Consider the following 14,668-nt stretch of genomic DNA (forward strand, 5'->3'; position numbering starts at 1 on the left):
AATTGTAGTGGATAAAATGGTCAATTTTTCCGTGCAGTACTGTACGGATTATACGCTCCTCACCGGTTAAGAGTTTGGCCGAGAGTTGTCTCCTTCCTTTTCTGGCCTAGTGCTGTTCTTTTCTACTTTGCGCCGGTCAAACTGAAGGTCGCATCGCTACAGAAAGTAAACGAAATATAAGAATATATCTATTAAGATTACACAGTTATAAAAATTTTAATTGAACTTTTGTGACACGGAGAACAATTAATTTGTAAAATAGTTATTCTACTATTTTTTAGGCAAAGAAAAATCAACAAAATATATTTTGCTCTATTTAGAGCCACGGAGCATATAAATAGAGCTTATGGTAAACAAATACTCATGTTGTATATCCATTTAACAATGAGGGCGGTAATGTTTTTAATTCTGTTATATCTCGATTTACGGAACTGTATAAGAACTGCTGAAATGACGTCTTTAGCAGTTTTATACCAGCTCAGTATTCGTGGCGGATGGGTTATGTATTATATGGTAATAATTATAAATTATTTTTTAAAATTATNTAATTGCGAGTTTTCACGATTACAACTAATTAATTGTTAATTGCGAGTTTTCACGATTACAACTAATTAATTGTTAATTGCGAGTTTTCACGATTACAACTAATTAATTGTTAATTGCGAGTTTTCACGATTACAACTAATTAATTGTTAATTGCGAGTTTTCACGATTACAACTAATTAATTGTTAATTGCGAGTTTTCACGATTACAACTAATTAATTGTTAATTGCGAGTTTTCACGATTACAACTAATTAATTGTTAATTGCGAGTTTTCACGATTACAACTAATTAATTGTTAATTGCGAGTTTTCACGATTACAACTAATTAATTGTTAATTGCGAGTTTTCACGATTACAACTAATTAATTGTTAATTGCGAGTTTTCACGATTACAACTAATTAATTGTTAATTGCGAGTTTTCACGATTACAACTAATTAATTGTTAATTGCGAGTTTTCACGATTACAACTAATTAATTGTTAATTGCGAGTTTTCACGATTACAACTAATTAATTGTTAATTGCGAGTTTTCACGATTACAACTAATTAATTGTTAATTGCGAGTTTTCACGATTACAACTAATTAATTGTTAATTGCGAGTTTTCACGATTACAACTAATTAATTGTTAATTGCGAGTTTTCACGATTACAACTAATTAATTGTTAATTGCGAGTTTTCACGATTACAACTAATTAATTGTTAATTGCGAGTTTTCACGATTACAACTAATTAATTGTTAATTGCGAGTTTTCACGATTACAACTAATTAATTGTTAATTGCGAGTTTTCACGATTACAACTAATTAATTGTTAATTGCGAGTTTTCACGATTACAACTAATTAATTGTTAATTGCGAGTTTTCACGATTACAACTAATTAATTGTTAATTGCGAGTTTTCACGATTACAACTAATTAATTGTTAATTGCGAGTTTTCACGATTACAACTAATTAATTGTTAATTGTAAAAAACAAAATTAACAATTAATTAATTGTTAATTTTTATTTGTCTAACAATTTAATTTTGCCCAACACTGGCCTGACATAAGTGGCACATTTTAATCTATATTAGGTATTAATATTGTTTACTAATTTCCTTTATAAGTTCTGAAAGTTGTATTCCTAAATGTGTCGTATTTGTTGCAAGATTGATTTTATCTGTAGCCATTCATTGAAAACGATTTTTAGTCGATGGGTATATTATTATCATCATGTGCTGCAAAAATAATGGCCACCTCTGATTCAATAACCCATCTGGTGTACGAAACGATGTATAAGGAATATGGAAATGTAGATGTTGAAAGAGTTGCATTTACGGAAGAATTGCATTTGTACCTTCAAATGTCGTCGTCGCGAAAATTGGAAATTACGGCCGATGATTTTTTCACCATTCATCGGTACATGCCACTTTCCCTAATCAATATCGTCTTTACATATTGTATTGTCTTTCTTCAACTGAACGGTTGAGTTACTGGAAAATGCCCACTCATGTACTTACATGCAAATGTTTATTCAATTTTCACGGAATTGCCTATAGTATTTTTGCATTGGTCATTTCTGAGAATTAGTTCAAATTAGATCGTGATCATTAATGCTGCATATTAATAAACATTACTAAAACACTAAATGTTCAGGTTGCGATAATGTTAGAAGATGTAGGAAAGCTTATCTTGAAATCCTTTGTAAAATTTTAAGGTAATTACCTTTTTGAAGTTAAACTTCTATATCGACGGTAGGATATAAACCCGAAAAGTGTAACGTCACGCGTTACGCATCACAGCTGCACGCGTCACGCGCCACGTGTGACCCTTGGTGATTATGTCCAAAAGGAGTCATTTTAACAGGCTTCAGAGTTGTATTTTTTGTATTTTTCTGCTGTTTAGTAATTAGTTAATGCAACAGTTTAAGCTAATTTGTTTTCAAAAATACTACTACAATATACAATTTGCTTTTTTCAATTTGTAAACACGGTTTATCGTAATCGTTGTATATACTTATTATATAGGCAATACTTATATATTTGGTTGTAATCGCGTTCTCAAAAATAATACTAACTCTTTTGATGAAATTTACAACTTGAAGGGAGAACTAAAGATCAAATTAGCTAGGTCTCACTTCTGGAAAAATTCATGTTTTCTTTGTTTTCAAGCCCAGAGAAACTTAACACGACTTGTCCCCGTAATATGATTGTTTTCGCCACAGTGGTTAGAGGGTAAATACACCACCCGAGAGTGCGCAAATTCGATCCCTGCAATGTGGTCAGATTTTTAAAGAACAATAATTTATCAAAAACTCGGTCGCCCAAGTCCTAATTTTTAAGTAAGCAATTGCAAGATTTTTTTCGGCGGGTAAGACAAATTTGTTTTGTGTAAATGTGATTTTAATAAAATTCAGAAATAAAAATAATTAGATTTACAGTTTTAAAGTTATTTTTCGATTAAAATGGTACTATAGGTAGGTACTTCTTCCTCTATACAAACACATAAATGAATCTTCTATAAAATCGAAATAACTGTCTTTCTTTAACTTCATGTCCTTATTTAAATTCTATCAAGATACAAACAACCCTTAACATTTTTTTTGTTAGATTGTTTATTGGTTATAGTAATATAATCGTTGTATTTGTTATAAACAATTAGAAATAGTTTATAAGGACGAAGCCGTTAGTCAAATCTAGTCTAATAATAAAAGATATATATATTCCCCTATTTATTGAAATAATTCGCGGAGAAAATGAAAAAATATTAAAGCGATATTTACAATTTATCCCACTAGCCCATTGCTTCGTAAAGGAAAATAAAATAATTACAATTTGGACCCGAATTTGTAAAAATAAAATCCCAGCAGATATAATTCTTAAAGAAACATGTCAAAATTAAGATTATTACATGTTACTTAGTAAATTTTACTATTTCTACGGCAAATTCAGCCATTTACAATCAAAAATTGTAATTTTTGCATTATATCCGTGTAATAATAACTTTGTTGTAAGTACTACTTGTTTATTTCAATCGTTTAATTCTGTGTCAACTTGAATACACTCATTCTTCTTAAAAAGCTTCCAACAAAACTCAATTGGGTTAAGCGTAACTCCTTTCCTTCTAACCACTGTTTAACGGTGAATTAAAATTGTTTTGATTAAAGTGACGGACCCGTAGTAGAAATGAGTACTTTGTTAAAATTGAAAATATGCTCACTACCATCAAGATTTTATGGCAATAGTTCATTTACGGTACTACCTGTACCACCGTGAACTTTTCGCGTCCGTAAGTAATGACTCTTTTTATTATGTTACTGTAAGAACGTTGTATGTAAGTAATTAACCGACGCGACGTCTCTACCGCAACAAAATAATTCGAAGTGGTCTGTATTCTTTCGAAACTGCCAGACGCGGATCGCGATTTCGATCTTTTTGGATCTCATCAGCGCGTCGCAGGCAGCTCCGACAGAACACAGACCAACCTTTACCTGCTGTCTTAACAGCGCGTTTTAGAAAATACCACAAATGGCGTGGTGAGCGCCATCTGTAGCACGATGCTACATTTTAGGATTACGTAGTTTTATAACTGTGTTTATGATAAATAATGCATATAAATAGTTTTGCACGGGTTTTTAGTAATGTCTTCTTTGTATTACAATTAGTTGAATATTGACTTTCGGTAAAACTTTAATGCGAAAAACTAAGAAACGGAATAAATTCATTGGAACTGTTAATAGCAACTTAAACTTTCGATTAGTTATTGATTTATTGACTTAATCACGCTATATAAAATTGTATGTTTTATTACACACCGCTAATATTTCAGCAAGCAAAAGACAACGCTAAACGTGACATTCGCTAGGTAGTTGAGGAAAAAAGAGAACTTTTCAACGTCGCCTTTAATCAGGCTTACACTAGAACTTTCGAGCACATTAAGGGTTCAAACCCCTGGCAAAGAAATTACTCCATTAATCTATTTCCTCTCCTGTGCTTGGCTAGCGGGTAGTTTCGCGAGTAATTTATAATTCTTAAAATTCACAGGTTAAAACAATTCCAGTTTTACATTGTTGAAATGTCCTAAAGTTTCTATAGTCTGCAAAATTCACGCGAACATGTGCCCATAAATTTAGAAAAAGTTTTCGACTTGAATGGCGACCAGGTTTAAGCAGTGCTTTAACACCAAAATCCCAGTCCACCTTAATCGCTTTTTATCGTATGTTTCAGCAATGTAACAGAAGGAAGATTTGTGTGATAATTGTAAATATTTATTTGTTTATTTATTTAGACCACCATTTACAATCGAATTTATGTTATATTCCTTTTATTGTACTGTTTGGAAAACATTTTAGATAGATACGTAAAAATAAGCTTTTCAAGACTTTTCTTTAGATTCTGAATAAAAATCAAAATTTTGCAGATACCTGGTCTTATATGAAACGCCCTAGATACTCGATAATGTAAACAGCGTATAAATTATACCGTACCGCCGTATACCGTGAACAATCTAAACTTCTGTTTAAAGATACATATTATGTCCATTAGCCTTAAAAATCGACATTTTACTACCGTTGTTTGTGCAATTGATATAAATTCTCGGTACTTCCCCAGTCAAATTAGCTTAGCAAAGGTGTACATACTTTTTTAGATTCACCGTTGTAAAGAACGAAATTTCTGGAAAATTGTTAAAAGTGATCAAAAAGAAAACGAAATTATGAATCATTTCCGTTGATTTCACAAAAACACATTTTCGTCAAAACACACGTCACCCAAATTGGAACTTATGGAATCCCACCTTTTTCCCGTCTCTGTACATACAACATTCGTTAATGCGAACAAATAGATAAAGTGAGTAATATCTTCAATACAGACTTAATTAAAATTTGAATAGGTGATAGAGAAAGTAATAGTAGAAACAATTTAACCGCTTAATTTATAATTCCGTAATCCCTTGAAGAATCGTTATCCAGGGGGCATGTTATGTGCGCCGCCTTTGTGGATATCTACAACTGTTACCTATAGTTTTACCTACAATTATTTTTCGCTATATAAGAAGAAAATTGATTTTCTGATGGCTGATGAAGTTAATTGAGACGTGTCCTTGAAAAGCAGAGCCGTCCCCGCCTTCGAATCCTGGCTATCTCCATTTTGTCCATATTTAGCAATCTTGCCTTTTCGTGCTTTTCATTATTTCTGCAGTTCATGACGTCGTAAAAAGATTGCGAACAAATGAGTTTTAATATTTCTCCCTTTTTGCACAACTAATGAGCATTTACAAAACAACAGACAGACATCGTAAACTACAGAAATTTTATCGGTCGTAGTGCCTCCGTACCTACATTAAACGATTTAGGTAATATAATAAGTACCCAGTTAAGAAAGTGAAATTAAAGGTTTTAAATGCGATTTATTTCTATTTTCATCTTTTTTAATACAAATTAATAAAATCACTGAAAAGACGGAAATTACGGTTTTGTAGGTAATGATTTGCTTATTCTAGATTTATTGATAACTACTTAATCAGCTTTACAAATTAAATGTGTAGGTAACTGTCGTTTCTACAAGAGCAAAAGCCTTAATCAATTTAATAATTAGAAAAATAAAAACTAAATTTTAGCAACTCATTTCATTATCAAAAATTCTTGCAAATAAAATGTGGAAACTACAAGTAAAGTGGTGAAACATTCAACGAAATTTTCAGTTTTTTTTTCTTTAATTACTAAATTGTCCATATTTTTACTATATATAAGTGTACCACTTTATCACATAACGTGGACATCTACAAAAACTAGTATCTAGTATTATATTAGTGTATGATTTATATATTCATACGTAAAATCGTTAATGACTTTTTAGTCATTTAAAAATAAATATAACAAATAATATGCAAATCAGAAAAGCGGACATTAGTCCTAATTGATTATTATTATCGAATTGAACATCTTTTTTTTTATATCAATAAAGAAATGTATCGTCCAAAAATAACTTTTGCTATTTAAAATTGCTATTTCATTTTCATGTGTAAATAACAATATATAGTCAAATACTAATAAAAACTATTTTATTTTACTGTTATACATATATTATAATTTTGATTCCTTTTTGGACATCCTTTATTTAAAAGTTGTTAGGGAATATTGCTTTTAGTGAGTTGGTGGCAAGAACATCCGAAGAGGCGTGCTGCTAACTTCATATTTCACTGTGGCTTGCCGTATGCCGTTTATCTATGGTTGAGTCCATGTTTATAATAACGGTTGATGTGTATCCCGCTTTTGTGAAATTAAAATTATAATTTATAAGTAAATTTCAAAGTTATTTTAAGAGAAAAGTGGTGTAATTACTTATATCATACATGCTTATAGTACAAATCAACTGACAATATGCATATTAAACAGGTATGTCAATTTTAGTAATTGTAAATTTTATAATGCTTTTATAAAATCTTTTTTTTTACAGATTATTATACAAGGTTTTAAAAGTTATCGGGATCAAACAGTAGTGGAGCCTTTTGACAAACGGCATAATGTCGTTGTTGGGCGTAATGGCTCAGGAAAAAGTAACTTCTTTTATGGTTAGCATTATTTACAATTAAATATGTATCTTTGTTTATAAAGTGCTTATCAATTTTTGCAGCAATACAGTTTGTACTCAGCGATGAATTTTCTCATTTGCGGCCAGAACAACGGCAGGCTTTGCTTCATGAAGGCACTGGGCCTCGTGTAGTTTCAGCTTATGTGGAGATCATTTTTGATAATTCAGATGGTCGTGTACCAGTATGTACAGAAGCATATTAGAATTAAGAAATGTGAAAGTGAATTATTGATTTTGTAGATTGAGCATGAAGAAGTGTTTCTTAGACGTGTTATTGGTGCCAAAAAAGATCAATATTTCTTAAACAAGAAAGTTGTACCTCGTAGTGAAGTGATGAATCTCCTAGAGTCAGCAGGCTTTTCTAATTCCAACCCTTATTATATCGTCAAACAAGGAAAAGTATAAATTCTTATTAATTATTCTATGGCTATATATTATAAATTATGTTTTTTTCTAGATTAATCAAATGGCAACTGCTCCAGATGCTCATAGATTAAAATTATTACGGGAAGTAGCAGGTACAAGGGTTTATGATGAACGTCGTGATGAGTCCTTGGCTATATTAAGAGAAACTGAAGGAAAAGTACAGAAAATTGAAGAATTTCTTCGCACTATAGAGGAGAGATTAAGCACACTCGAAGAAGAAAAAGAGGAGTTGAAACAATACCAGCATCATGACAAAATACGAAGGGCACTTGAATACATTATACATGAAGTTGAACTCAATGAGACAAAAAGAAAACTGAATGATGTAAGCAGTTTTAAACTTTTTCTGATAAAGTAGTTAATTTTAGTGGAATTGTGTGTTTTTTTACAGTTAGAAAAACAAAGGAATGAATCTGGGTCTGAACAAGAAAGATTAGCTGCTAATCTTAAAAAAGCCCAAGAGCAAATTAAAAATTTAACACGTAAAACTAAGGAAACAAAAAAGGATTTAGCTTCTGTAAAAGAAGACCGTGATATACTGAACAATGATCTGCAACATCTCATAAAAGAAAAAGCCAAACTTGACTTGACTATAAAAGATTTAACTGAGGAAGTGCAAGGTGACAATAAATCCAAAGAAAGGGCAGAAAAAGAACTGGCTCGATTAACACAATCCATAAAGGAAAAAGAGGCAGAATTGGAAAAGGTATATTTTTACTAAAAACGAATTCTATATATTTGTACTGAAAACATGAATTCTTTATATTTTTTGTATAATTTTTGTTTTGCAGATTAAGCCTCAGTATGAAAAAATGAAACAAAAAGAAGAAGAATGTACAAGAGAACTAGCTTTAAAAGAACAGAAACGTAAAGAGTTATATGCCAAACAGGGACGTGGTAGTCAGTTTACTTCAAAAGAAGAACGGGATAAATGGATTCAAAATGAATTAAAGTAGTTTTTTGCATACATTCTTTTTATAGTATACTTTATTTTTTATTATAATTTTAGGTCTTTAAATAAACAGATAAAAGATAAAAAGGAACACAAAGACCGACTAAATGAAGACTTAAAACGAGATGCAGCAAAACAAGTTGAATTAACGAAGAAAATTGAAGAACAGACACAAGAACTTGAAAGGCAGAGAATTTGCATTGACGAACATAACAAACAGTGCTATGAACTTAAGAAAAATAAAGATCAGCACCAAACCATCAGAAAGTAAGTTATGAATATAGGCTCCAACTGTAGTATGTAATATTATTTACTAAATAATTCACGATTTTTGTTGTTATATATATGTGATTTCTGTTTCGATAAATTTTTATCATTTCAGTGATCTGTGGCGAAAAGAAAACAACGTTCAGCAAAATTTGTCTTCTTTGAAAGAAGATTTGGCAAAAGCCGATCAGGCTTTACGTTCGATGGCTGGCAAGCCAACACTAAATGGACGCGATAGCGTTCGCAAAGTACTCGACACCTTTATAAAATGCGGTGGTAGTAAAGCAGAGATTGCACAGGCCTACTTTGGCCCAGTTATTGAAAACTTCAACTGCGACAACACAATTTACACGGCAGTGGAAGTAACGGCTGGAAATCGCCTATTTCATCATGTTATCGAGTCTGATGTCGTAGGGACTCAAATCCTGAAAGAAATGAATAGGCAGTCATTACCTGGTGAAGTTACTTTTATGCCTTTAAATAGATTGAATGCGAGAGACGTTGACTATCCACAGGACGCTGTAAGTTTTCTTTTATTAGTTCTTAGGTTTTAAATAAATCGTTCACGATATTCCTTCAAGTTTTGTTAACTGTATGTAATGCAGTAAATTTAAATGTATACTTTATTTTTCCTAGGATGCAATTCCAATGGTGTCAAAACTACGCTATGATATTAAATTTGATAAAGCAATGCGTTATCTTTTTGGAAAAACATTAATCTGCCGTAACTTGGATGTGGCCACGAAACTTGCCAGAACTACAGGTTTGGACTGTGTAACGTTAGACGGCGACCAGGTGTCGTCTAAAGGCTCACTAACTGGTGGTTACTTTAACACTTCCCGATCCCGTCTTGAAATGCAAAAGACCCGAAGTGAACTTATGGAACAAATTAAGCGATGTGAAGAAGAATTGAGAAACCTTCGAGAAGAGCTTAGCAACACTGAATCGACCATCAACAGTATCGTTTCTGAAATGCAGAAAACAGAGACGAAGAATAGTAAAGCAAAGTAAGTCATATGAGTTAATTTTTGCAACTTTGTTACAATATGTATGTTTCAGAGCTATTTATGATAAAGTCAAAGGTGAGCTGAGATTAATGAAAGAAGAACTGGCTAATATCGAGAGATACCGTGCTCCCAAGGAAAGGTCTTTGGCTCAGTGCACTTCTAGTTTGCAAGCTATGAAAAACACCAAGGAAGGTTTGGAATCTGAGCTCTATCAGGTTATTGTTATTTTACAATTTTTTTACTATATCCACATTGTGTTTCACATTCCATTTCATAAAAAAGACTTATTCTTTAGGAACTTATGGCTCAATTATCAGTTGCCGATCAGGCAGAAGTTGACTCCCTTAATGACGATATTCAACGATTACAACGGGAAAATAAAGAAGCTTTCAGTACACGTATGAAATTGGAGGCGGAAAAAAATAAATTGGATAATCTCTTAACAAACAACCTAATTCGTAGACGTGATGAAGTTCTTCATGCATTACAAGAAATATCTTTGGAAGACCGTAAAAGGCAACTAACAAATTCTAGGGCAGAAGTGGAAGAAATTGATAAAAAAATTGAAAAAGTGAACAAAGAACTTAGTGTAATGGAAACGAAAGTAAAAGAAATGTCGAAAAAGGTATGTAAACTATTTTTACGAAAATTTAAGATCGCGGTTATTTCTTTTCTATATGTTGCAGTTAAAAGCGGAGCAAGCTGAACTAGACAAATGGAAAAAAGCTGAGAAAGAAGCCCAAGATAAAATTGATGAAGATGCAAAACACTTGGAGAAGTTCGCTACAAAACAAAACATTTTGGAACAGAAAATAGCTGAATCTGTTGAAAAGATTAATCAATTGGGAGCATTGCCGGCTGACGATTTGTACAATTATTACGTCAAATTAAGTTCAAGATCGGTAAGTGAGTTCACATGTCAACGTTATTGATACATGTATTGTCAATGTAGCTGTTACTTATTTATTTTATTTGCCATCATAGACAGCATCAATGATTAACCATATATACGTCAACTTGATGGAATCTCATTTTCACTTAATGTATCAATAAAACCCAAGGTAGTTTCCTCAAAATTTTGCAATTGTTTCGATTATAATTTTTTCTAATTAATTTGAGGTTATTTGTAGTTGTAAAAGTTAATTCACTTTAATGTATTAAAGTTAACTTTCAAAAAATTCTATTAAAAGTCTTATCAAGACTTATTACTACAATAATAATATAAGTAGCAGTTCAATAAGCAACTTAGAAATTGAACTTTATAAAAACCCAAATGTTTTCTGTATTGACCCTATATTTATAGTATAAAGCAGTAGTTTGTATATTAAACACTTATCGGAGATTTTTTAGTATGATTATTTTGATGGAAATTAATTTTCATTTAATTCGTATATAAAACACAGTTCGTTTCGACAAAATTGCATATTTATGTAACTATACTTTTAATTGCCTTATTATAAATTTGTATCCATCATAACTCGTAATGCTCTAACTTAAATTTATGTAAATTAAATTTTTTAGTTATTCAAGGAGTTGGAAAAAACTAACAACCAACTAAAAAAGTACAGTCACGTTAATAAAAAAGCTTTAGACCAATTCATGAGCTTTTCTGACCAAAAGGAAAAGCTTCAAAAACGTAAAGAGGAGCTAGATAGAGGGTAAGAAATTAATTCTAATTCAATTTAATTAAAATTATAATTATTACTTTACACGAGTTGTTTTTAATTCACAGTGCGCTTATTAAATTTTGTATATCCTTTCCCTTAACAGTGATGAAAAGATCAAAGAACTTCTTAGCATGCTGGAACAACGCAAAATGGAAGCAATACAATTTACATTCCGTCAAGTATCGAAATACTTTTCAGAAGTTTTCAAAAAACTTGTCCCTGCTGGTCGTGGTAAACTTGTTATGAAAGTAGCAGACAGTGAGGAGGGTCGTGAAATACGTCCTGAAGACACTAATTCCGATAATTTCACTGGCGTTGGCGTTCGTGTCTCTTTTATTGAAACAGACGCGGAAATGCGTGAAATGAACCAACTTTCTGGTGGACAGAAATCGTTAGTAGCTTTGGCGCTCATCTTTGCCATTCAGAAGTGTGACCCGGCGCCGTTTTACTTATTTGACGAAATTGACCAGGCATTAGATGCGCAGCATCGAAAGGCGGTAGCGGACATGATTCACGAATTGTCAAGCGAAGCGCAATTCATCACGACCACTTTCAGACCCGAACTACTGGAGCACGCAAATAAATTTTATGGAGTAAAGTTTAGAAATAAGGTAAGTCACATTGAGTGTGTTAGTAGAGAAGTGGCGCGCGATTTTGTAGAAGATGATCAGACACATGGTTAATGTGTAGAAAACAATAGTAATAAAAATCATTGATCTTTCAAAAGTTTTTGAATTATTTTAATTATTAACGTTTTAATAGAAACAACATAAAAAATATTGTTAAAACTTCTTTTATCTTTGAATTGTTTAAAAAATAGATTTATTGTCAACTAGTTTTATAGTTCCTATATTTTAAAATTTGTAAAATTGTATAGTACGCACCAAGGTAAGAAAATACAGGATTCCCTCCCGAGTGTGAATTGTCACCCTAGTTTAAGAAAGACAGGAGGGAGTGACGTACTTTCTTACTGAGGCCCGTATACGATTATTTTACGATAACCATATCTGATTAATACAATTTTACCTAATTTCAGAGGAGAATCAGGGCAACAATCCCTTCCGGATAAGATCGCATTTACCATTTATTATTCTCCGCGTGATTTCCTAAAAGTAAATGATAAATACTTTCTTAATAAACAGTAAATGCGATTTACTGCCCAAGATTCTTACCTGGAAGGGAATGCTGTGCTGTCTCGCCCTCGAACTAAGGCAAAATCGTACTTAGCAACTTTCTTTTAAGTACCCTAGATTACTTCAAAAGTAGTTTTCATGTTCAGTTAGTTGAAATAATATCTCTTAGTAATTAATTTCATTAATAAGTTTTATAACTGTGTTTATGATAAATAATGCATATAAATAGTTTTGCACGGGTTTTTAGTAATGTCTTCTTTGTATTACAATTAGTTGAATATTGACTTTCGGTAANACGGGTTAGTATCTGTACATCATAAGCGATTAATAAATAATTTTCTATCAATTACAGTCTCTTTATTTTAGTGAAGTAATGTAATTTGTTTAAATAAAATATTGAAAGCCAACTTAATAAGTTTCCTATACTTTAAGAATATCCCTCTTATTTTAACAATGATTGCAGATTTTCCGGCTTTCCAAAGCGACCTCTAGCGGTCAGTAGCAAAAGCTTCCTTATAGGTTTCTGTAAAAACCATTACATATTTCTATAAGAAAAGTATTCTTCTAGGAATCTAACATTCAAGGTCACAGTTTCCTGTAAAATTAACATTTGTACATTCAGGCTGATATATGAATCGAACGTTCAAAGTTAACGAAACTTATAAGGTAGGTTAGATCAGAAGTATGAATCAAGTAAGCAATTTTTATATTCATTTTATAACTTTGAACTCGGTGGCGCCATCTATGATTGGGTAGCGGAACTTCAATTTTGGATTACAGATTCCTGTAATAAATTACAGATTCCTGTAGCCTTTATTTAAGATTCTTTCTTTCTTTCTTTCTTTATTTAAGATTCTTTATTTAAGATTCTTTCTTTCTTTATTTAAGATTCTTTATTTAAGATTCTTTCTTTCTTTATTTAAGATTCTTTATTTAAAGGTTTTAAGCTTGTAGGGCTGGATAAATGGGTTAGAAGGGGGCCCCCTTGAAGCCCGCCCCCTAACCCAATATACCGGACTTGAGCTCCATAAATATTGGTTTACCAATCACCTGCAAATGCTACGGTGCTGCCACCCATCATGAAACCCCAAAACCCAAAATTATTGTTATTATTATCGCTATTATCTTTAGTTTTGAGGTTTCATGCCAGGTGGCAGCGCCAAAAATTACGCGAAATTACGCGAAATTACACGAAATTACAGGAATCTGTAATTTGGCGTGTCGGTCGTGGGGACGTGGTAGGAACTTATATTTATATTAATATTACTAATTACAGAAGAAAAAAAGCGTATGTTTATTTACATCAATGTTTTGCGAAATTACAAAGGTTACCGTAATAAAAATAATAACACGTCCCTACTTTTAATAATACTTAAAATCTATCTATAATTATATTACTCTACGACTTATACTAAGTTAGTAATACAGTTACTTTATTAAATATACAAATATCTTAAACTAATTATTACGAACTACTTACATTATCTAAAATTATATTACTCTAATTCTTATACTAAGTAAGCAACAAGATTACCTCAATTTTATTAAATACACAAATATCTTAAACTAATTACTACTAACTACTTAATCTATCTAAAATTAAATTACTTTAAGACTTATACTAAGTTAGTAAACAGATTAATCTTATTAAATAAATACACAAATATCTTAAACTAATGCTTAGTGTTAATTTTCAATACAACAAACTAAATGAATTTAACTAATTAAATCTTTAAATACAAAAATTATTCATTATATGCAACAAGATATTTACTAAATAAGGATAATTCATCTTTTAACGAATATTTAGCACTCTAAGCAGTAATCATATACTTGAACATTACAATAACACAACTAAGAGGTCCAGAAGCTGATTTCTCCCTGTTGTCCTGACACATGTTCCCACTTTTTATCTCTTTAGGTGGAGCTGTGGCATACAGGCAGGATCTGGATCTGGATCTGGATCTGGATCGGCTTCAGTCTAAAATTATTTTATTCAATAATTGCATGTTTAGAAGTTAAAAAGAGATTATTTTTAAAATAACTATTTCATTAACCAACTTAATAGGAAAAAGATAACTTATTAGCGTCAAGAATATT

At 31.5% G+C, this 14,668-nt stretch overlaps 2 protein-coding genes and 1 long non-coding RNA gene across 3 annotated transcripts in view; 2 read left to right on the forward strand and 1 right to left on the reverse strand.

The window, feature by feature from the left end:
* The window catches only part of LOC108734667 (titin-like), a 285,054-nt gene extending 278,157 nt beyond the window's left edge, over positions 1–6,897 (forward strand). Inside the window, exon 13 of the transcript XR_003232563.1 lies at positions 6,673–6,897. The gene's annotated coding sequence lies outside the window, so the exon portion shown is untranslated. The remainder of the gene's footprint in view (positions 1–6,672) is intronic.
* An 8-nt stretch (positions 6,898–6,905) lies between these two features.
* Positions 6,906–12,749, forward strand: LOC108734665 (structural maintenance of chromosomes protein 3). Its single transcript, XM_025981586.1, has 15 exons — positions 6,906–6,920; positions 6,982–7,096; positions 7,159–7,298; positions 7,357–7,515; positions 7,574–7,867; positions 7,934–8,248; positions 8,334–8,494; positions 8,552–8,761; positions 8,877–9,282; positions 9,398–9,768; positions 9,821–9,983; positions 10,064–10,393; positions 10,455–10,670; positions 11,290–11,426; positions 11,539–12,749. Exons 1-15 carry the CDS (start codon positions 6,906–6,908, stop codon positions 12,116–12,118), a joined length of 3,612 nt encoding a protein of 1,203 aa, XP_025837371.1. The 3' UTR covers positions 12,119–12,749.
* A 1,089-nt stretch (positions 12,750–13,838) lies between these two features.
* LOC112906756 lies at positions 13,839–14,668 on the reverse strand. Its single transcript, XR_003232564.1, has 2 exons — positions 14,630–14,668; positions 13,839–14,549 (listed from the first exon to the last, which is right to left on the reverse strand). It is a non-coding gene; the product is annotated as an uncharacterized LOC112906756 (long non-coding RNA).

This window comes from Agrilus planipennis, unplaced genomic scaffold, assembly GCF_000699045.2.
Source record: "Agrilus planipennis isolate EAB-ADULT unplaced genomic scaffold, Apla_2.0 scaffold52, whole genome shotgun sequence".
Taxonomy (NCBI): domain Eukaryota; kingdom Metazoa; phylum Arthropoda; class Insecta; order Coleoptera; family Buprestidae; genus Agrilus; species Agrilus planipennis.

What these genes read in the sequence shown, in the direction of transcription:
- LOC108734665 (XM_025981586.1), top strand. An exon ending in AAAAAGTAACTTCTTTTATG is followed by an intron (nt 7,097 to 7,158) that starts GTTAGCATTATT and finishes CAATTTTTGCAG; the next exon opens with CAATACAGTTTGTACTCAGC. An exon ending in TGGAATCTGAGCTCTATCAG is followed by an intron (nt 9,984 to 10,063) that starts GTTATTGTTATT and finishes CTTATTCTTTAG; the next exon opens with GAACTTATGGCTCAATTATC.